The sequence below is a fragment of the Cyclopterus lumpus genome, chromosome 14, assembly GCF_009769545.1.
Source record: "Cyclopterus lumpus isolate fCycLum1 chromosome 14, fCycLum1.pri, whole genome shotgun sequence".
Taxonomy (NCBI): domain Eukaryota; kingdom Metazoa; phylum Chordata; class Actinopteri; order Perciformes; family Cyclopteridae; genus Cyclopterus; species Cyclopterus lumpus.
The window spans coordinates 3,942,319-3,967,026 of NC_046979.1; the positions used below are offsets into that span (position 1 = coordinate 3,942,319).

Here is a 24,708-nt window from a genome sequence, read left to right on the forward strand (position 1 = left end):
TAAACATGAGTTTTTGGTCTCAATCTCTAGTTTCAAGTCTTCTTCAATACAGCGTGATGTTCATTTAGTAAATTATTGTCCATTTAGAGTGAAACAGACCATAAAGCAGAGTATTCTTTAGGGCGGGGCTACAAAGTGATTGACAGGCCGCTACCACAACGTTGTCGGGTCTGGGAGTTGTCCGTGTTTTCGTCGACGTCAACCTATTCACAGTGTGTTTTCAGAATAAGAGCTCATGCCGCAACCTTTATTTAGTTGACTGCTGTTTTTATTCACGCTGACACACCGGCTGTATTTATTTGTCTTTCATGAAAGTTAATTTTTGGGTCTCCTAACAATACCTTTTTATATTTATTTGAAGTCATGTCAAGATACAAAATATTGGAACTATATGTCTCTCGGGTTTAACTGTATTGCGTAGCTCCGGGGTGTGAAGTAATTTGTCGTCAAGTCAATTTAATTTATATTTCCCAAAATCACAAAGTTGCCTCAAGGGGCTTCCCAGTCTGGACAGCATGTGACACCATTGGTCCTTAGTCCCTCGCTGAAGAGTGGGACGGGTAAAAAACTAATGCATATCAATTTTAAATGGGACAAACCAATTTGAAATAACTCGCAGTCCCATTTCCCACATTTCCACTCGTCCGTGCACTTTCAAGTAGCCATTGATAAGCGTTACGTCGTTAAGTCTCTGTGCATTTCCTCCGCTGATATGAATGCTCTTATACTGTATATGTGGTAAAAAGAAATAATGCCCAATGCATATTCACACAATCAGCAATTGGGGGACTTTTGCTGTTAAATTGCGTTTCAAAGTCATCGGGCATAGCAGTGAAAAAGAACCAAGCTTAAATAGCTCTTTAGGGGCCACGAAAAAAAAGTATTTTTTGTCTCTCGGCAGCCTGAAGTTCTTTGTGGATCAGTAAAAGTATACGAAAATAGACTAAGTATTAACCATGAGGGAAAAACTGACTAATTGTACTGATAATTGTCTGATAAGATAGTTTTAAGGATGCAAGACCTGCGAGACTTGAATATCTAAATCTCTAAATGAGCCTTTCAATCCTTCAACGAACCAAATAAGTTAATCGGGCGACATTTTTTAAATAACAGCAGGTTCATGTAATTCCCTATCGAGATGAAACAGTGTAAATAAGGGGAGGGGGGGATTAGTGCTAGCCTTATGTATTATTACATAGTTAGTTTTATGCAACAACACTACTTGGTTTAGGAAAAGGTTGTTGGTTTAAAATTGCTTAAGTACGTAAGTTACGTGACATCATCACACGGGACAAAAACACTGGTCTCCTGGGTCCTAGTCCTGTGTCGGCATGACACACCCACCTAATCTTAAATCTTCCCGGCTTCACATTACCTCACTTGTAATGAGCGGCGCTCGTTATTCCACGTCGCCAACTCGAACAACATGAAATTACTTATAGAAATCACCTTTAATGTCCAATCGACGTGAACGGTTCGATCCTCTCGTTGAAAGGCCCCCGGGTGTTTGTCTCGTCTCTAAAGAACATGTCAAATTAATTTTGATGAGGCCATTAACTCATCATCTACAACGGAGGTTACATCAATCAGCCAATCAGTATATGGCTGATTTTTCAAGGCACGCACCTGTCAAGAAGCCTGCTGAAGACTTACTTCCGCAAAATGCTCACCATGGCAGCCACCAGGTCGTATAAATGTGGTAAACTAAAACGTTGTCATTTTTTCACCACTGCAGGTCAACAAGACGGAAGACAAGTCCCTGGAGGAACGAGGACGCATCATGATTTCTCTCAAGTACAACACCCAGAAGTCTTGCCTGGTCGTGGGCATCATACGCTGCGCTCACCTCGCCGCCATGGACGCCAACGGCTTCTCCGACCCCTATGTCAAAACGTCAGTATGCGGACACGTGTTAGCAACACGCCGATAAACAGAAACCAGTCAAATCTGTAAAAGCATCAGGTGGTTTGGCTTTCATACCACATTCTGATATAAATGTGAAGCCGGTTTATTTAAAACTTAATTTCATAGTTCCGCCATCATTTCTGTCCGTAATAAGATTGTACTCTCCAAGTTAGGGTGGCTACAAAATACTCCTAAACTCAAGAGATATTCAATTTACTGTTACAGAGGAGTAAAGAAATCAGGAAGATCACCTTTAAGAATCAGAGAATTTCTCTGAAATAATTACTATAATTTGATAAATAAATAAATAGTTAATTTGATAGTTGACCGCTCATTAAAAGATTAAAGTTTGCAGTCTACTCAAAGTAATGTTGCCTTTTTGCACCGTCCACAAACCATTTCATGGATTTATTTTCATTTCCCGAAACTGTTGCTCGAGGACAAAATCTGGCCTTTTGTTTGCACTCGAGGAAAAAGTCAAGAGGTCACGAATACCATCAAGAATCGGCCTGACGGGCTTCATGAATATTGATACCATACTTCGTAGCAAATTGTCTTTTTAGTTCTCAGGATAACTGGCAAAGCCCTAAAATCTTAATGTATGCACTATGGAACAAGCATTTGTACATTCAGAGGAAGCACAATACATGATACACACACACACAACAGTGCAGATTGTTTACGCCCATTGCTTGTCATAGTACTGCTGTTTTTAGTGCTCATACAAGCGCTGCAGGAGAGCTGAAGTGGATTATCTAGCAGTGCTGATGTTTTAGTAGGAAAAGAGGTGGGCTACCTGTGATTATCAGCTGCATGAAAGACACGCAACGCAGCACAAGAGGCCATCTGCAGGGCTGCAATCTAGAGGAGTCCTATTTATCGCACCTGAACATTTCCAAAGTCTTTCATCTGGCCGAGAAAATGAAAGTGCAATTAATTTCCGACTCTGCCGCTGCGCCGCACACCTCAGGAACAAAAGCGCGGCTCGTATCGGAGGGGGGGAGGGGGCAACAATTTTCCAACAGTTTGAGGTTAAGAAATTCTCCCCGAAGCTTGAAGGACACGCGGGGCTAGATAATGGATTTACTGACGAGCTCATGTGAGGGAATAAAGGAAATGTATACTCTGTCAGATAGACGGGGGGGGGGGGGGGGGCTGCACGAGTTCTCTCCTCTCTCGCTGAACAGCAAATGGTTTTGTTCTATCGTGTCGGTACTATTCTTTAAATGCAATGTGTAGTATGAAAGCAGGATGCAGGCATCTGTTAGTCGGCAGGGGAGCACAATCCTCTTCAATGGCTCTTCAGTCGATTACTTTCATCAAGCTTAAAGGTAAACATGTATTTTAATGTTCGGTTGCATTACACAGCCGCTGAGCAAATGCATTTTAATGCAAAACTGCAGCGATTTGGAGCGAATTACCGTTTCAAAAAACATCGGAGCATTGGTGGCATTGTTTTTTGCATCCCGACTTCCACTCTCTGCTGGTTTCGCCTCGGGGGTCGGCGGTGCCATTACGTGACGACAATTAGGTTCTCCTCACAATATTCTCATCAACAACAATTTGAGTGCCCACTCCCCCCTGGGGTAAGCTTGTGACCACAAACCCGTTTGCGTTCCCTTTAAGTCTCTTGTGTTACCTCGGGGAATGGAAGTCTGTGCGGGTCCGGTGAGCACGTAAACGGGAAGAGGGGGAGGCGACGAGCGACTGTAATTGAAGTATATACCACCGTAAGCTTTGCTCAAAACTGTCCTTTGCTAAATGGATAGAATAGACGAGTCTTTGCAAAGATCAGATATCCAGTCATCGTATAATTGAGCAACAAGTGTCCCTCGCCACCTGATCCCTACATCCCACCAAGTTGGCCCTGAGCATGTGCAAACTAGCTCTACACACCTGTGGTCCAACACTCTTGTGCACCCTATTTTTATTCCCTGATAAAGAACAAGAAATTTGTGTTGGAAAAAAAAGTAAGATGAGAGTTCGTTAGTGTCCTAACGAGCACAGTCCTGCTCGGCTCAATTGCGGAGCTATTAGCTAACGGCTAACGGAGGTTGCCTTATGTTGCGTTCAAGTTCCATTCAGTAAAAATAAGTATCCTGTAAACTTGAATACATGCAGCTGTTTGTTTTTTTTGTACAGAATTAATATAATTTAGAGAGTGAATTATGATCCGTTTAACTTCCTTGACTATAAGGAAGTAAAAACATAAAGTTGTCGCTGGTTTTTCAGCATGATGGTGAAGAGAGTTAAAACCAATAACCAGGAGGGAGAACATTTTTTAAAAACATTTTATCGATGGTAACATTTATGTCCAATATGCAGGGTCTCATATATTCATAAGTACAAACCTAGTGCATTATTTATGAGCGCAAAGGTTTAACCTTCACACACGTTTGCCTTCACCCGGACCAGCAGAAGCACTAACGATGTGTTTTCACCGGCGACTCGCGGACTGCAAACTAAAACCGATGAGTAACCGCCCAACGTCCCATCTCTTGGGAACAACCAGCAACACCTACAAGGATCAAGTCAACCTTTATTTTAATTGCATATTTCACGACATACACTCCAGTTGCCAGATGATTAGGTGTTCTCCTATTTAATGCCAGATTTAAGTTAAACATTATGGTCATTTTGAAGGCGGCGGTTTGTGACAATACAATTCAACAGCAGCACAAACTGCAGTCTTTAGAGAGGGCGTAAATCCTCTCTGAAACTAAACATTATAGCGTTGGTCAGAGTCCTGTTGTTAGTTTTAGCTCAGTGTACCTAATAAACTGGTGACTCAGTGAAGCGCGCTTCAGGCGAGACATTACAAGCAAAACCTTTGCTCAGTAGCACTTACATACACCAAACTTTACAGTTTCATTCCTCTCTATTGTCTGGTTTTTACAGAGGGGTTTATTCATCATATAAAGCTTGATTTATATAACATTTATTACAAGGAAAATATGAGTTTTTTTATGACTGTATTTTTGTGATTTATTGGGTGATATAGAGAGATATCTAAAATCCCCTCAGTAAAAACCTTTGACTTGAATATGTCAACAAACTAAAACAAGAATTTTCATATTTAACCATACCATTTCAGAAAACATTGAAAACTGTAAAGATTATTAAACTCTACCAGCGCAAACCAATTAAAAACCTCATATTGACAAAACTTGAGATGTTGTTGTGAGGCTCTTCAACGCTGTAATCCCATCATGAAGACGCAGAGCGAGGGGATGGCATCCATTAATTACCAACTGGGAATGTATTTTTTATTATTTAATAAAAACACAGATGGAGCCTATCAAAAGTCAGATAATGTAAGTAATGTCATGTGAAGCGGCTGTGCGGTTGGGTGCAAGGCAGTGCCACAGCACCCTCTGCAGGACAGATGTCATGATGCTTCCTCGTGAGGATTAACATAGTCGATGAGGCTTTTTGAAAATGACAAATCGAATCTGCAGGGCTTTGTGGTCTTTTTTCTCCGCCGTAAAAAGCTTTGAGGTATTGAGTCTCTGCTCTGCTCTCCTGCAGGTACCTGAAGCCCGACGAGAACAAAAAGTCAAAGCACAAGACTGCTGTGAAAAAGAAGACGCTCAATCCAGAGTTCAACGAGGTATGAAACCTCAAAACTCCAATTTTATTTTTATTTTTCGTGTGTGTGTGTCTCTTTATCCGGTGCTTTTATGTGCCGAGCACCCTCCATAACCCCAGGACCCACAAAAAAAACAAACTGAGAGTCAGATGAGGCTGTCGGAGTGAAAAACAGAAGACAATTTATTTTATCGGTTGTGTGAGAGCAGCAGAAGGCAGGACATGCATGTAGCGCAGGTGTCTTTTGGCAGCGTTGATACTTTATTTAACCAATTGTCTTTTATCACCTACTAGGTAGACTCTGACCCAACGGCCTAGAAAATAGAAAATACTAGATACGACGTCTTCTAGTCATCATTTATTTACGTCTTTGGTAGAGAACTGTCAATCACCTTGTAGCCCCGCCCTAAAGCATACCCTGCTTTATGGTCTGTTTGACTCTAAATGACCATAATTTACTAAATGAACATCACGCTGTATTGAAGAAGACTTGAAACTAGAGATTGAGACCATAAACTCATGTTTACAATGTTTACTGAGGGAATAAATCAAGAGAAGTAGAGTCATTTATATAGACTTCTATACAACCAGAGGAGTCGCCCCCTGGTGGTCAGTAGAGAGAATGCAGCTTTAATACATGAAGCATAGACTTCTATACTACCAGAGGAGTCGCCCCCTGGTGGTCAGTAGAGATAATGCAGCTTTAATACATGAAGCATATACTTCTATACAACCAGAGGAGTTGTGGTGGACAGGAGAGAGAATGCAGCTTTAACACATGAAGCATATACTTCTATACAACCAGAGGAGTTGCCCCCTGGTGGTCAGTAGAGAGAATGCAGCTTTAACACATGAAGCATATACTTCTATACAACCACAGGAGTTGTGGTGGACAGGAAAGAGAATGCAGCTTTAACACATGAAGCATATACTTCTATACAACCAGAGAAGTTGTGGTGGACAGGAGAGAGAATGCAGCTTTAACACATGAAGCATATACTTCTATACAACCAGAGGAGTCGCCCCCTGGTGGTCAGGAGAGATAATGCAGCTTTAACACATGAAGCATATACTTCTATACAACCAGAGGAGTCGCCCCCTGGTGGTCAGTAGAGATAATGCAGCTTTAATACATGAAGCATATACTTCTATACAACCAGAGGAGTTGTGGTGGACAGGAGAGAGAATGCAGCTTTAACACATGAAGCATATACTTCTATACAACCAGAGGAGTTGCCCCCTGGTGGTCAGTAGAGAGAATGCAGCTTTAACACATGAAGCATATACTTCTATACAACCACAGGAGTTGTGGTGGACAGGAAAGAGAATGCAGCTTTAACACATGAAGCATATACTTCTATACAACCAGAGAAGTTGTGGTGGACAGGAGAGAGAATGCAGCTTTAACACATGAAGCATATACTTCTATACAACCAGAGGAGTCGCCCCCTGGTGGTCAGGAGAGATAATGCAGCTTTAACACATGAAGCATAGACTTCTATACAACCAGAGGAGTTGTGGTGGACAGGAGAGAGAATGCAGCTTTAACACATGAAGCATATACTTCTATACAACCAGAGGAGTCACCCCCTGGTGGTCAGTAGAGAGAATGCAGCTTTAACACATGAAGCATATACTTCTATACAACCAGAGGAGGCGCCCCCTGGTGGTCAGTAGAGAGAATGCAGCTTTAACACATGAAGCATAGACTTCTATACAACCAGAGGAGTTGTGGTGGACAGGAGAGAGAATGCAGCTTTAACACATGAAGCATATACTTCTATACAACCAGAGGAGTCGCCCCCTGGTGGTCAGTAGAGAGAATGCAGCTTTAACACATGAAGCATAGACTTCTATACAACCAGAGGAGTTGTGGTGGACAGGAGAGAGAATGCAGCTTTAACACATGAAGCATATACTTCTATACAACCAGAGGAGTCGCCCACTGGTGGTCAGTAGAGAGAATGCAGCTTTAACACATGAAGCATAGACTTCTATACAACCAGAGGAGTTGTGGTGGACAGGAGAGAGAATGCAGCTTTAACACATGAAGCATATACTTCTATACAACCAGAGGAGTCGCCCCCTGGTGGTCAGTAGAGAGAATGCAGCTTTAACACATGAAGCATGGACTTCTATACAACCAGAGGAGTTGTGGTGGACAGGAGAGAGAATGCAGCTTTAACACATGAAGCATATACTTCTATACAACCAGAGGAGTCGCCCCCTGGTGGTCAGAAGAGAGAATGCAGCTTCAACACATGAAGCATAGACTTCTATACAACCAGAGGAGTCGCCCCCTGGTGGTCAGTAGAGAGAATGCCGATTTTCACACTTCAACATCAGCGGCCAACTTTCTTTTTTTTTCAGCTCATTGTTGGCGTTTTCACCACATTAAATACATTTTGGTTCACTCTAATCAGCCAGTGTGGATGTGGGGGGGGAGGGGGTCTCGTAGGCGAGTAATCAGCCCTTATTTTCATCACTCAACTCTTTCGTAACCAAAGTGGCTGAATGTAAATACCGTTGAAATCAGATTTGAGGACCCATACATTAGTCTTTTGCATGCAAGAGGCAGCCGAACATGTTCTGGAGGCCCCTTCGGAGCGCCGTGCCACAGGGCAGCTCGTCTCTCAAGTATCCGCCCGTATCCGAGCGGGCGGCCTCGGCCAAACACTCACGCAGGCCAGCGGCTTGACATTTTCCTCTTGACATTTTTTTGCGTCCGTATCCCTCCATCACCTCTTGGCCTTTTCGGTCAGAGACGAGCAACGGCATCGAGGCATTGATTTCCACTAAGGCGGAGCAGCAACCCTGATTGAACTACAGATATGACCGCCGAATGAATTTCCTTCCTTCACGCGGTGCAAATTGATATCAGAAAAAGGCTTGTTTGGCTTCACGGATGGGGGACTTCATTGATTATGCTGCTATTACGGATGAGTGATACCAGTCACTGTATTCTTGAGCAGGTATTTTTTTAGGAAAAACATAATCCCATGACACATAGCGGCCATTAAGAACACATTTATTACGAAAAAGCAATTACATTAAATGTTTGTGCCTCTAAGGGTAAAAATAAGAAAACTACTTTTTTTTTTTTTTTAAGGAATAGATGCTAAATGAGCATCTTGGAAGTATCGACAGTTTTCATTCGCCGATAACTAACTGCCATTTTTACAAGAGCTTTAAACTCACATTTTAGACTTCGTACTTTGTGATGATGTGAAAATATATAATTGCATGTGATCATACCGGAGAGAGGAGCTCTTATATTTTTTGTCGTTTTTATGCAGGAGTTCTGTTACGACATTAAATATGCAGACCTCACCAAGAAGACCTTGGAGGTGACCGTGTGGGACTACGACATCGGGAAGTCCAACGATTTCATAGGTAAGCACGGGTGAACCGCGGCCAGCTTCGCTTTCATCGGAGATAACGAGGAGCTGAAGCAGCTCGATAGATATTCATCAGCATCAGCAGCACCACTGGCTGTCTGTCCAGCTGAGTGTGCCATCTGTGAGGCTGGAAGCTGGGAAACAAACAAGCACTGAGCCATGCTGGGGACCGGCATGTCAAACCAGCCACGTAGCCGTAACAGAAGGCTCTTCCCACAATTTTAAATATCAAGAACATTTTATATGAGCTGGTGGTCAGGAGAGAGAATGCAGCTTTAAAAACATGAAGCATAAACTTCTATACAACCAGAGGAGTCGCCCCCTGGTGGTCAGGAGAGAGAATGCAGCTTTAAAACATGAAGCATAGACTTCTATACAACCAGAGGAGTCGCCCCCTGGTGGTCAATAGAGAGAATGCAGCTTTAACACATGAAGCATAGACTTCTATACAACCAGAGGAGTCGCCCCCTGGTGGTCAATAGAGAGAATGCAGCTTTAAGACATGAAGCATAAACTTCTATACAACCAGAGGAGTCGCCCCCTGGTGGTCAATAGAGAGAATGCTGCTTTAACACATGAAGCATTAACTTCTATACAACCAGAGGAGTCGCCCCCTGGTGGTCAGGAGAGAGAATGCAGCTTTAAAACATTAAGCATTGGCTTCACTTTTCAGAATAGGAAGTCGCCGCTTGTTGGACATACGTTTGTACACAATGCATCACAAACATGTGGGTGATGCCGGCACGGCTCTAATTATCAGGAGAAATCAGCTTTCTGGGTCGATATAGCAGCACTAAGGAATGTATTGCTTCAATTGACTACATCTATCAACACTGATGGGGCATTCACATAAAACGGGGGTCATTTTCTTTTCTCTTTAAGAGTCAATTAAGTTGCAGCAAGGACACAAGCCATGCTCTCATCCCTCAGTGACCTCGCCTATAAATCAAGCTCAAAAGCCACTTTGTTATATTAATTCAGCTTCACAGGACCCAGACTTCCGGCATTAAGCAGCAGTAAGAATGTTTGACACTTTGCATCGCTCTTGCTTCCAACTACGTGGTTTGAATGCACGTATTGTGAGTATCCTTAATACCCAAAATAATGTTGCAGTGCTTAGAGACACTTATTAACACATTTATTCACTCACAAGAGGCCAGCCATATTACCATGAACTGGACGTGGTAATATTTCATTGTCAACTAGAGATGACTCTAAACCAAGGTGGCTGTCCTCGGCAACGCAGCAGATATCATCAGAACAGCCACTAAAAGGACCTGGAGGGGAGATTGTTTGGTCTACATTAGTGAATGATTTATTAATCGTTAATCAAACACCAGTAATAAAGAGTGTCTCCCGTGTCACACGACATATTTAAAACCCGTACACGTGTTCAGCTGTTTTGTGTCCTCGCTGTGCTTTTTTTTTTTTACCCTTTTCACGATCTCATGATGTGACACATTTATGTAAACATTTGCTCAGAACACGTATGACTGACGCTCTCCTCGTGCCTTCTTTCAGGTGGAGTGTCTCTGGGTATCAATGCAAACGGAGAGAGGCTCAAACACTGGTTTGACTGCCTTAAAAACAAGGACAAGAAAATTGAGCGCTGGCACACGTTGACCAATGAATTACCCGGTTCGTTAAATGACTGAAGACCCCCCCCCCCCCCCCCCCCCCCCCCCCCTCCAACCCACCAGATAGGACTTCCTGTCTTCATTTTGCCCACCCCGTCCTCTTTCTATGGATTCTCCTCATGTTGGCCACGGCGACCTGCGAAACACCTCTTTAGGAATATATTTTCCTCTCAACAGGGCTCGGTTGAAAAAAAAATCCTTACGTTTGTGTTCTTATGTACAATAGGGGTTGCACGGCTGCTCTTTTCTTTTCAACAGAAATTCAATGAACGAAAAATGAATAACGGGGATTGCATTTGTAAGCTTCGTAAATTTTCAAAATTTGATCAGTGAAGAAAGAAAAAAAAGAAAAGAAAAGGGGAGCAAATGCTTTCTATTCGATGAGATCTTTTAACAGCAGCTAAATGATTTACCAATGATTCACCGGTCCCCCGGAAACAGCACAAACAAGAGAGCGGATAATCTAACAAAGGATGTAGCAACGTTTTATACTGATGAGAGTTTGCAGAAATGTTTAGTGGAATAGTTCTCATTTCGAAGATGTTGCACTTTAATATGATTGACAAGCTGTTGGGAAGCAAAGCCTCCTGTGGTCCTTCACCCCCACGTAGGTGGCTCACTACAAGCAGTTGGTTTTAGAGGTATGGAGCATTTGTCCTTTAGTTTGACTCATTTGGCCTGGCGACAACAATGCCACGAACTCAAGTTAAGTCCTCAATATGCTTCAAACTGACCTGATTGTGCAATGTGCTTTCTGACCGAGACCTTCCTCCAAGAAAACCGACTTTTTAAGTTTCAATAAATGTCCACACACCACACATGAATTACAGTGCGACTCTTGTCCATCGAGGGCAAAGAAAGTAGTGAAGACTTGATAGAGAAGGTCAGGGTGGCTGGATGGGTCAGCAAAAGATACCTTGGACCTTTTCTACCAACTATTAACGTTGTTTCATTCAACCGTGGTCTTTACGTAACTTTTGTGCCTGGACCAAGCTGAACCGTAACCGTAGCAACGTCGCATCACAAAACTGCGTTTCTACCCTCCTGGCTTCATCCCACCAATCCATTGCCAACAACTCTTGTCTTTGGCCTTTGTCGTCTCAATGCGATGAATTATTCAAGTGGGGATGACGGCAAACCCTTTCAAACTGTCTCTCCTGGTGTTGTACACGGTATTACAAATTCAAAAGTTTAAAATGTAAATCAAGGAGTGATTGAGAGAGAAGTTCAAATGCTGCCTCTGGGCATTCAGACCGAAAGCAGCGTCAGAAAACTTCCAATGAGCTGCTAGAGGGGGGTAAGGGATTGATGCTGTGGCGATGAATTACAGATTTACTTCCAAGTTATAGATCCATGAGTTTGAAGACGTATTAAACACGGACACTGCACAGAGAACTGTGGTTTTTTAAAAGCCTAGAGTTCTGCTTTTTGACTGTGGCCATCTTGGCGTTTTGCAGCCAGTGAACGCAAGTGACCAGATATGCAACCTGTCAATCACCTGGTAGACCCACGCTAAAGCATACTCTGCTTTATGGTCTATTTGACTCTAAATGGACCATAATTTACTAATTACTAAATGAACATCATGCTGTATTGAAGAGTTGAAACTAGAGATTGAAACCATAAACTCATGTTTACATTGTTTACTTAGGGAATACATCAAGAGAGAAGTAGAGTCATTTTATATATACTTCTATACAACCAGATGAGTCGCCCCCTGGTGGTCAGGAGAGAGAATGCAGCTTTAACACATGAAGCATAGACTTCTCTACAACCAGAGGAGTCGCCCCCTGGTGGTCAGGAGAGAGAATGCAGCTTTAACACATGAAGCATAGACTTCTCTACAACCAGAGGAGTCGCCCCCTGGTGGTCAGGAGAGAGAATGCAGCTTTAACACATGAAGCATAGACTTCTCTACAACCAGAGGAGTCGCCCCCTGGTGGTCAGTAGAGAGAATGCATCTTGAAGACACTTTCCTTTTCAGAACCGGAGGTTGCCGCACACCGGTTTAAGTCTTTTTTGTTGGACGTCTGTCCACACGTCTGTCTGATTGCGGCCGATTGTTGTGTGGGGGGGTCTCAGTCAGACACTGTTACACCATGAGCATCTTGTTTGAAGTATACTGAGGCCTCAAGTCCTGTTCCTAGTTACACTAAACAACCCCTTAATCCAATTCTTAATGGTTATAAGGAAACAGATGTTGGATTTGATAAAGACTGATGCTCACCTGTAAACTGGCAAGATGACCGGTCACCAACTGTCTGTCAAATAACCAAATGGTTTGGCCAGTTTGATAAGAAATTCAACAGCAAGTATAACCAGGTGTCTGAGCACCACCTGCTTGGATTACTCACTGATGTTTCAGTGCAACCTCTAATCTGTAGAGCTGCCTGGTTGTGTGCTAACCCTGATGTCAAGGCTCCACAAGTGGTTCGTCCATTCGGTCATCCCACACGGACCTCAAAATTGCAGGTTTCTTATGCAGTGTTATTCAGTGGTAAAGCAACAGGTGTCGAAATAAAATGCATTTAAAAAATACTCGTAAAATTGGAGATCGGTCATTGGTTCAAGGCCACGGTGCCGGTGTAGTTTTGGCAATGGAAGTACGCCGGAGTGCAACAGCTTGTCACGCTATGCAAGGTGATTAACCACCAAATATGGAGAATGCAACCGAAACAAATCGACTTTTCCGATGCATGCGCTGTTAGCGGCCATGTAGATTACATTGGCAAGTGTAGAAAAAAAATTAGAGGTCGGATATAAAGACGTATTTGATGGAGAAACCCAGCGTTTAATGTCGCAGTTCGCCAGCGAAGACGTCGCCAGATGACTTTATTCGGTTTTTTAAAATAGGAGCTACAGAGAGTCGCCACGGTTACACTGAAACACAACCAGACACTTCGATGCTGGTAACCACTTCCGTTGCCAACACGTAACGCACGTATTTTTAGGTAAAAGGGTCAAGAACATTCGGTTTCGAGATGCGTCAATGAGTGCAATAAAAGCATAATCGTGTAATAGCTGGACGCCGCGATGACACGGCCTTCTCTGTGTGGAAGGTGGAGAGCCTACTCGACAGAGAGCGGCTGTAATCAACAACAACAAAATGGAAGTTCAGCAGCTGGAAGAAATAAAAAAATAATAATCACTTGTCTAACCACAACGACATCACATGATTGGGCAGCTCTATTGTGTGTGTGTGTGTGTGTAGTTCCCTGCGTGCGCAGTTTATTGTTTACACCACTGGAAAAAAATGAGTTTCCAAAAAAAAAAAAAGAAACTCCTCGCCGGCAGCATATTCAACTGTGATGTGGCTGAAAATGTCCCCGCTTGTTTGTCAAGAAAGGGCAGAATTCAGAATTTCAACAACGGAAAAGTTTACGTCAAATATTAAAAAAAAATTTAAAAAAAGGAATAATCAAAAAATATCAAAAGCATGTATCGTTTACACCAGCCTGTTGTTGCTGAAGTTCAAGTCCTTTGCTAAAGTCGCCGCGATTGTTCAGCAATGCAAGCTTCGCCGAGACGGGCGAGAAGAACTTTTAAATATACTAGCCGTGTGTATGTATATTGTTACTATGATGTTGAGTTTTTTTTATTTTTTATGTATAAATGTATCAAACTGAATGTTTAACCCCTTCTACTCCACAGTAAATCCTCTGAAGAACGTGCACATTTAGTGTGTATCGTCCCGCTCTGTATCTGGGCACACACACACACACACACATATCTGGGAGTAGACACGGTTGAACTCGCGGCCCCAGGTTTATACTAAAGTCAGATACGAAGATAACACTTTTTGATTTTTTTTGTTTGAGTCCTTCCGTAGCCTGTTAAATTATTTATGTTATTATTCTAATATTTCATGTTGAGGTTTTCCGTAACCCTTCGTGCAGCCCTGGAAACTTACCAGGACCCTCACGGACCAGTGGGCCCCGGGATGCATGCCCTGTACTGAGTTTGATGACCTGATTTTCTTTCTTTCTTTCCTGCATGCCTTCCTTTGTAAATTCCCACCGTGCACTGACTGGTAACAAGGAATACGCCATACGAAAAAAAAACACAGTGCTCGCGTAGTAACGTTCAGGATTCCTGTCAGGCTTTCTGCTAATAGCTTTTTTTGTCATTACCTTTCCCTGTAACCGAATGGCCCGGGCACGTTTAGTTTTTTTTGGGGGGAGCATGTAGGTTGCCGTCGGTGTGACTGCTCTTATAATAACATCATTTCAACTCACTAATTTTAGCCGGTTGATAGCGAGGAACGGCCCTAATGTCCTTTTCTTATATTATTTGACCCTCTTGACCCCCCCCCCCCCTCCCCTTCGTATCTATTGTTGACACCATTACAACGCTTTCACACTACATTCTGCTCGACCTGAAGAAAATTCGATTTCGGACAAAACGTCAAAGACTGAGGAATGAAATGTTTAATTCATGCCGTCGACCCTCGCCTCTTGGTTTCCTTTAAGCGTTACCGGCCTGTTCAGCCACATTGATTTGTGATGCACAAACCGACTCTTGAAACCTTGTTGGCATCTCAATATAATCCTTGACACACCGGTGATCTCTCTCTCTCTCTCTTAATCTCTCTCTCTCTCTCTCTCTCATATGTAATGAATACAAACTGATGTGTGATTTTGTAATCTGTCTGCCTTTGTATGCAAGCTCAATATTATGAAGAAGAAGAAAAAAATAAAATAAACCGCATGCGTACGTTCTTGGTTTTGTCATGACATGACTTTGCCTGATGTTTGATACTGTTTTTCTGTATTAAAAAAAAACTAAAATACACAACTGTGGATGCTCTTAAGATTATGCTATAAATCAGTCTTTCTTCTGGACAACATTTTGTACCTTTGAACACTATCGCATTGCCTGTTTGGCTGCTGTATTGACTATCTGGAAGCGTGACTTGATGTGAATTAAAATCTCTCCTTTGTTGTTTTGGTTCCTTTTGTGACACTCTTGTTTGCATTATTTGTTTTTTTTAGAATGTAGGACTATAAACACATTGTATTTTAATCAAATAAACAGGTTGTCTTTCCTAGATTGTATTTCAATATTTTAGCTCAAAAGCTCTCCAAAAGAATACTTTAGAAAAATGACTGTATTATTTAAACAAATAGGTTTATGCAATAATTTAGAACTTAAGAACAATACATCCAAATAGACAAGAAAAAGCAAATCCTCACCAATTTCGCAACATTTGAGCACAATTTTGGAAAACAGAAGATACATTGTCTGTGAATCGCTAACGCTAATCGCTTTTCACTTCACAGCACTCGCATCTAATGATGCAAATAGTAAGTATGCTATTAATTAGCATTAACGCTAGTGATTAGCATCAGCTAGCTAATTGACAGGGTAGCAGCTATATGAACGATCAAGTCCTGCTAAATGTAAGTGTAAGTCTGATTATTTTGGCCTCTTGCTTTTAATATAATTTTAAAGTCACGCCCAGTCGCCTTTTACTTTTTCTTCCGACTTGAATCCGCTCCTCTGGAGTCAAAGAAGACAGAAAGTGGTGGCATTTCCCCTTCAAAACAATTTGGAAACTTGAAGACACTTTAGAAATCCTAATATCTATCATCACTATGCAAAAATGACCAATTAAAAAAAAATTTCGGACACATTGAATTAGGAAATGTGCTCAGCGCTATAGCTTCTTTTCTGCCTGGACTGAGATTCCTTTTCCTTTTTCAGAACAAAACAACTCAAGGTGTTCCTTTTGACAGACTTCTCTTCCAGAAAATCATAAAGCTGCACAGCTCCGTTTCACACAAAGGAAAATCAATTAGCCGTGTGACCGCCTGTTTCTTTGTGCCCTCGTCCCCCTAATGCGATCCACTTTAGCCCAAAAGTAAAAGAGTCTGAACTCTCCGTCGGCGACATCCAGGCACTAATGACCTTCTACAACAGTAACACTGACAGATAACGGCAATTTGCCGGGTTTTAGTGCACCGCATTACAGTAAAAACTCCACTAATCAACAGTTACATTTGAACCATTACCGTAAAACTTCATTTTAATGGATTTATTTGCTTCAATTACTCAACTTAATCGGCCTATATTCGGGACTTTAATTCCTTTTCGCTTTAAACTATCGCTCAACGGCGACGGGAAATACTCATTGCTCACTGTAACAAATTACACAGTTTAGTTAAACCAGCATGAGCATTACTGAATACATAACAAATGAAGCAATGGAATAACATTAATTACGTATCATTAATTTGATCGAGCTCCGAGACACACCTCCTTTTACCGACCCGGCGCTGCTCCATCCTCCTAAAACCCACCTGCATACCAAATAGGTGAAAACGCTTTTTTGTTGTTGTTGTTGTTGCAGCCAGCGTGCTAACAAAAACATGCACACCCAACACCACAGTTATCGTGGTAAAATATATAGGTATATTATAGCTAAAATGCCTGGAGAAATTACCGCGTTACTGTGAAGAGTGTAACCCAGAGATGTGAGCATACTGGAGGTGTAACCCGCAGAAACGCTGTAAATGCACTTGTGCTTGGAGAGCGCTTTTCTATAGTCTTCCGTCCACTCAAAGCTTGTCATTATTCACCCGTTCACACACTGATGGCAGTGGCTAAGGTGCCACCTGCCCTTCAGGAGTAGCTAACGTTCACACACGGTAGGAATGTTAGCGTTGGGGTTAAGTGTCTAGCTAACGGAAGACGACTCACCACTGAGCCACAGTCGCTAATAAAGCTAAATAAAGGATTGTTTGTTATCTCTAAACTCATATCTCATATTCATGGACTCCTTTATTACAAAACCCTTTAAAGAAACAAGAGTCAAGTATTAAATGCATTATAAAAGAAACAAAAGGTTAAATATCCTGTAAACTATTTGATTAAAAAGGAAGATTTTTTTTCAGACCTCCTTTTTCTAAACCATACCCAGATATGTAAATGGAGGCTTTTTATCAGTGAACTATTGGTGACAATCACGTGATCGCCACAGAAAGTTACAACATATAAAATAAAAAAGCAGAAGCGCACGCCCGTGATTATACGTTGAGTATTAACTCGGCCTTTGACCTGCAGACAGCAGGAGCCGGGGATCAGATCACCAACCTCGTGGTTAATCCCATCTGTGTTCACTGTGTTGGTTTCAATTTCATTTTCAGGGTGATATCAACTTCCTTTCATCCCATTCATCAGTTATTTATCCAGCAACATGGCAGCACGTTCAGAAATACAGTTTTTCCTGCTCGGCACCAAACCAACACATACATAGTAAACATAATGGATTATTTAACCGCTACAGAGCCAGAACGTTTCCCTCAAGAATGAGTTCAGAGCAGAACATTTGCGAAAAAAGGAAAGTGAATATTGGACTTAAAATCCATCAGGCGGCCAGGAGGGACGACTCCAAATGATTGATAAAGTTGCTCCGTGTCCGCTGGGTGTGTGAACAAGGCAATTAGTTTTCAGCCGGCAGCCACGCAGTGCCTCCAGAAATGGCCGAAAAAATCCACGAAAAAAACAATTAACGACTTTACTTATTGATTATCGCGATCGCTGAATACGAAGTCTAAGCCCGTTGGTTCCCGCGTGCCGTCGTTTCATTTAGTGACAAAGATCCCAAGATGCTCATTTATAACAACTCTGTAATTCATTGCCCCCCCCCGGACGTCTGCCGAAATGACTGAAGAAAAGTGTTGCGTAATCATTTGAAGGATATCTTTTAAGGGACGTAAACAGAGCCGTGGAGGATTCCCATTTACTACCCTTTCAAGAGCGAGACTTTGAGGATGATTCGGAAACTCGAGATTTATGTCTTTGAGCGCGGCAGAAATGAGAAAATTTGAGCTCTCAGCCATCCGTCTAACAAATGGGGGAGTGAGTGTGCGTGTGTGTGTGTGTGTGTGTGTGTGTGTGTGTGTGTGGAGATCCTGCAGATGAACTCTGAGGACTCTGCAGGTGGAGAGGACAAAGAGGAAAGTGAAGCCCGTCACGAGACGGAGAAATATAAGGGAGTCAAAAATAAGTTTTGTTTCTTGATAAAGCCCGAAAAGGCTGCGAGTGTAATATTTCTGCTTTGATGACTAGTAAACATCATCAGGTAGGGGGGGGGGGGAGAGTAACATTTATAATAAATACAAGGTGAGCTGTGTAGGTGTTATAACCCACATTGGCATACAAGTAAAGCACGACAATTGGTTTCGTGCACGAACATCTCGTACCGACAGGTTTCTTATTTCACGTATGAAATGTAACGTGTGAGTGGTCTTCACAGATTTAAGTACGATTTAAGGGTCATAAAGTGGATGAATTTGACGACCGCAGTTAAACAAATTGCTTGAGGAAAGATGTTTGACTGGAAAGCTGAGACTCTTGTGGATCCGACGGGTCCAGTTGTATTCACGTGTGATGATGTCAGTCCCCCATAGCGGTCAAATGTATAAAGCGACCTGTCGTGACCTCTAGGATAATCACAGCCTCATGAAGCTCTACAGCCACAAACAAGAGACCTTTGGCATTCAGAGGATGGCTGGCCTCCACAGGTAATATTGACAATAAGAAGGTTTCTGAGCGGCTTCCAGAACAGAAATTCCCAAGCCAATTGCACAAAAAACAAGTCTTTTTTTGATCATTTTAATCAATTCTCCAGTGGTAAAAATGTTTTATATTTAACAGCAAGTCGGTGGAACAAATGCTATGAACCCAAAAATTGCTTATGAGACATAAGTGAGCATGTGAATGGCCATCATAATGTTGTTAGCCCTCATACACTTACACAACACATTCTAATGCATTCATTTATCAGTTAGTGGTCAACCTCCCATGTAATTCTGACTATATAATATTGTAATATGTTTTGGTAAACACTAAAACTAGAGTATCCACTTGTTTCCTTGACTTTATGAAAAGCTGACATTTGTTTTCGCAACACAGGGGGATAGCTGATAAATAGTCGCGGCCGATAATTGCGTAACCGGCCGGTTTGGGCAACGGGCGTTTTGGTATTCTGTGTTCTCGAGGTTGTGCAAAGTCCAGCCGTGCGTGGAGAAAGTGTGTCTGCACAGATGACGGCGGTGTGAACCGGTGGAGGGCGGAGACCCGCGAGACGTGGGCTGAGCCCTGGTGGTTCTCAGGACGGCATCTGGGTCACGGGGAAGAGATTAGAGCTTACCCCTGTCCTCCATTGTAAGTGTGTGTGTGTGTGTGTGTGTGTGTGTGTCTCAAATGTCACAGCGCAGCAAACTCCAGATGCTGAACTCATTCACACCAAAGCGCCATAAAAACCTGCTTTTTGAACATATCTCACGGCCACAAAATTAATTTCATTAAGTCTGAGATTGAAACAACCGGCTCTCGTGATCCTTGAGTGAAGGCCAAAAGCCTGATGATTCAGACACCCCGAAGCATTAACTCTGGATAACTAGTGCAGAGAAACAAACACTTCCCTCCTGCTCAAAATCTGCATGTGTTAATTTAATGTTTAACTATAATTATCTTCCCATAAAACCTGGAATCACTGGAAACACTTGAAAACTAATATAATTGAAGTCACACGGGGCAGATTTACTGGAATGGAGCTTCTTTTTTTTTTAAAAACAAAATCTACGCGTTCATATCATTACGCCTCAAAGGAACAACAGCGATGCGCGTGACTCATTCATTTCTTTTTTTTTAAAGTACCACAGAAAGCAGGTTGCATTGTAAAATTGTGCAATTGGCGAAGCTTGATAACAATCAAAGGTCAAGCCTGTTATGCTAAAAGACTTATATCACATGGGGTTTTTCCTGCATGCACACTTCAAATAAATACCCTAAACCATCATCATCATCATCATCATCATCATCCTCATAATGCAGAAAGTGAGGCCACTTTAGAGTCTATTAGTCTACTTTTAAACTAATGAATCCACATGTATTCAGGTCACATTTATTCCTTCATACTCTCTTTTTTCTTGACCGCCGCGGAATCTCTTAAATTCATTACATTGGTTAAAAGCATCCCATAACGTGTGCCTGTGCCACGTTACGGGATTTCTGTGAGCATCTATGACTGCCAGTTGTTTCGTACACTTAAAAAAAATATTTTTAAAATAATTTTAAAAAAAGGGACAAACTGCATCCAGGAAAGTGGTGAAAAAAAACGAAAACGTCACAGCGGCTCAAGAGTCCGGGAGGTGAAAGTCTGCTGGGTGAGTCGGTTATTAAGGCCCGAGGCTGTCGGTGGAAAGAGTTTCAGGAGCCAACGCGATTCACTTTTCATGCCGGTATAATTCAGAGTCCACCGGCTCTCGTACGGTTCCGGTGCGCACAGAAAGACGCTTTTTTTTCGACTCCATATTTGATCCGTTTTAGAGCGCGCAATTTAATAATCAAACAAAAAATAATCCCAACTCAACGTCCACTTTATGTCTTCTTCAGAGATTTTCCCACTCCATTTCCCCCCTTCCTTGCAGCTTCCCCCGATGTTGCTTTTTCGAGGCTTTTCAGGCGAAGCAATCGTAACGCCGCAGCCACCGTTTAAAAAAAAAAAAACGTTGCCCTCGTCTTCGCTGCCTTCAGGCGAGACATTTTTTAATTCTCCACTCCACCTCCCCGCGGAGAGCCAACTCCGGGGAATGAGCCGGCTTTTTTTTTCCATTTCGGTGGTCGGTTTTCAAAGTTTTTATTTATTCCAGATATTAGTTGTGTGACGCCACACTATCGATACTAGCACTCCTATCAATACTGCTTATCGGTTCGGCCCCTTATCAATACTGCCTATCGGTTCTTTTTGATTATTTTGTGCAAAAACAAAACCCAAAGAAAAGACTGAACATTGCTTTCTTGTTCTTGGGAAGTAAACAAATCGTCTTTCTTGAGCGGCGACGCACAAAAAAAAATTACAAAATCTTACATTCTAAACATTCGTCTCCCGTTGACTTTCCCTTATCTTCTGATCGGTCACACATTCACGTCTCATTACGAGATGAAAATGGAAATGTGGCGTCAGCTAGATGTACGGCTCAGATTTGGCATTTCTTCCAGACATCTCTCCATTAATCTCGTCACACGGCACGAGGGAAGGGGGGGAAAAAAACAGTGAAAAACGTTGTTGAAGAGGCTGCTTCAGTGTCCGAGTGCAGTACAAACATATAAAAAACAAGCTGTGCTCATAATACTTATTATAATAACCTGCAGGATTCAACCTCCTCGCTGGCTCCCGTGTTGTGAATCTGAGGGTTGACAGTTAGAGACAATATCAAATGTCTCCTGGAGGACACGAGGGCACGGGAGAAGAGTCTGTGACGTCAGCGCTGACGTCCGGGAGCTCGTCGTGATATTACCTGGACGGGGCCCGTGAAAAAGGTCAAAGGTGAGGCTGACGTTTCACGTTGTTTGTTGTCGGCTCCTATTTGACAGCAAAATACACAAAGCTGTTCAGCAACGCGGGTGGTTTAATGCGAAAGGAAATGTGCTTCCTGCCACTTCCATCCTCGATGGTTTTATTCATCTTATTTCATTGTTCTTGTGTTGCAATGTAGAGATATAAAGTCTTAAAATGCTTCTTTTTGTTCATATTTGGAGAAAATTACTATCTTTGTAACGCCTCCTTGCTAGCTACAGCCCCGTCTGTCCGTCCGCTTGGTCCATTTAAAGTAAATTATTGTCTATTTAGAGTCAAGATAATAGACCATAAAGCAGGGTATGCTTTGGGGAGGGGCTACAAAGTGATTGACAGGTCTCTACGTCACTCCCATACAGTCCAAACATGGTCAAAACAAACCGATGAGAGACGCTACGACAACTACTTCTCATACACAGTCTGTGCCTGTGATCTATTCCTTGCAATAATGCTTATTTCTAGTTCTTCATAAAGGCTATAAAACAAGTATCGCTCTTATTAAATCCCCCCCCCCCCCCCCCCCCCCCCCCCCCCCCTTTGAACACTATGAATATCTTTGAGGGTAGACTTCCCAAAGTCTGTGCTGTTGTCCCCAAAGAAAAGCTCTGCAATCAAAAAAAGAGAAGAAGCCGAGTGGAGCAGCTGGAGAGGAAAAGACTGTTCTGTACACAAAGCTCCATTAAAGACCCCCCCCCCCCCCTCCGAGGTCAGGCTCTTCAACATGTGGCCATTCGGAGGAGGTATTAACACTTCTTCCTTTAGCTGTAAATGCTTTGTCAGCACATCGGTGTCCAGTTCAGGTCTATTTACAGGCCCCCAAGGAGAGAGGAGACTTGTCATCCACTTGCAAGTCATCAATACTGAATATTATACATGAAAGGTTAATGGAGATACATTAAACAGGGTTCCATACATATGTGTTGGGAGGAATTTATCGCTTCATAACGGGCTGGTAGAGATTATCGTAGAAGAAACAATTAATACTCTTTTATATATATATATATATATATATATATATATATATATATATATATATATATCAGAGGTGATCAATATTCTGGTCTGTATATTACATATTATATATATATATATAATATATATTTTATATATATATAAATTATATAGATATAATATATATTATGATATATATATATATTATTATATATTACAATATTTCACACTACAGTGTTCTATTATCTAACAAGAAAAAACCCACAAAGAGGAAAATCACTAATAAATGTTCACCGCGCTGTAGTGTGATTAGTTTGCACGCGCCACAAAGAAAGATGTTTACGATATCGCTTTAATCTTTTTAAATACCTCCGGCGTACTTAACGTCCTCGTGTGTGTTCTTGTTGCTGCGTGTTTATTTGCACAACGGTTAACCGTCACCAGGGAGATTCAAATAAGTTGACTCTCTCCGTGGCTGCAGATAGAGAGTCTCTGTTTGCTTAATTAATACTTTGTTGTGGGCGGTTACTACTAATTGTTTTTGCAATTAGAGCGTCGGCTGGAAATACCACAGAGCCGGACGCCTGGGGCCGCACGCACTTGACACGCCGCTGTGGTTTAGTAGAGAGAAGAAGAACTCCTCGGGGGGGGGGAGGAAGTGGTTGAAGTCTTACAAACGAAATGCAGAAGTGAAGCTGGACGAGGAAGGAAGGAGAAGGAAGGAGAAGGAAGGAGAAGGAAGGAGAAGGAAGGAGAGGCAGTTGTGACTGCTTGGTTTTATATCTATCTATCTATCTATCTATCTATATATATCTATACATATATATATATATATATATGTGTATATGTATATATATACATACATATATAGATATACATACATATATATATGCGTCTACATATATACGTATATACATACATATATATACATACATATATACACATATATATACATGCATATACATATATATACATTTATATATATGTATATATATACATACATATATATTTGTATATACATATGTATATATATGTATAGACTCTAAATGTAAATCTCACACCCAAGGGTATACATGTAAAATGAGAAGTAATATATGACAGTACACACACACACACACACACACACGTCCATGACATTGTGTGTATATTGTTAACAAGCAAAAACACACAGGGGAGCTCAGTACCTGTGAATAACCAGGATTATTGGCGTCCAGCGAAGTAGACGAGAGGACGACAGCGTTGGATGTGCACGTTTCCACGGCGATCAGGAAACCCTGGTTCTCTCACTCGGACTCAAACCCCCCCGGAGACGCAGCAGGAGGCCAATTATTATTCATTTAAACCTCAAGGGGGGGGGGGGGGGTAATGAAACATGCCTTTGCACCCCCACTCGGAGTTTCACCAATATGTTCTGATCTGGGATTTGTTCTGACCCAAACCCAAGAGCACACTTACACATTTGAGTGGCGACATGTTTGTGCAAAAGATACTTTTTTATTTTTTATTTCTTTATAAAACGTATAATATTGTTTTGTTTTACAACGATTTAGGGTATTTAAAAAATACATAAATATTTGTTTAACATATTTTTTTGAATTATTTTACAAAGCATTAAGGTCTTTCAAAAATACATAATATTTGTTACGTATTTTCTAATTATTATTTTACAACATTACACGTTAACACTGAACAAATAATAGCTCCCCCTGTATATTTTTGTCCGTTATTCTATATCCTCTAAATTACTTAACATTCCTGCAGAAATATAAAGTTTTTTAGTTTTTATTTTACATTTGGAGAAGTAGTAGTAGTAATAGATAAATTATTAAAGATTATTTTGGTAACATAACAAAAAAGGTGCAAG

At 41.7% G+C, this 24,708-nt stretch overlaps 1 protein-coding gene across 1 annotated transcript in view; it reads left to right on the forward strand.

Annotated features, from left to right (window-relative positions):
• Positions 1–10,546, forward strand: part of doc2b (double C2-like domains, beta) — a 98,976-nt gene extending 88,430 nt beyond the window's left edge. The window contains exons 6-9 of the mRNA XM_034550689.1: positions 1,736–1,893; positions 5,434–5,515; positions 8,790–8,886; positions 10,413–10,546. Coding sequence (XP_034406580.1) covers positions 1,736–1,893; positions 5,434–5,515; positions 8,790–8,886; positions 10,413–10,546 — 471 coding nt within the window. The remainder of the gene's footprint in view (positions 1–1,735; positions 1,894–5,433; positions 5,516–8,789; positions 8,887–10,412) is intronic.
• The last annotated feature ends 14,162 nt before the right edge of the window (positions 10,547–24,708 follow it).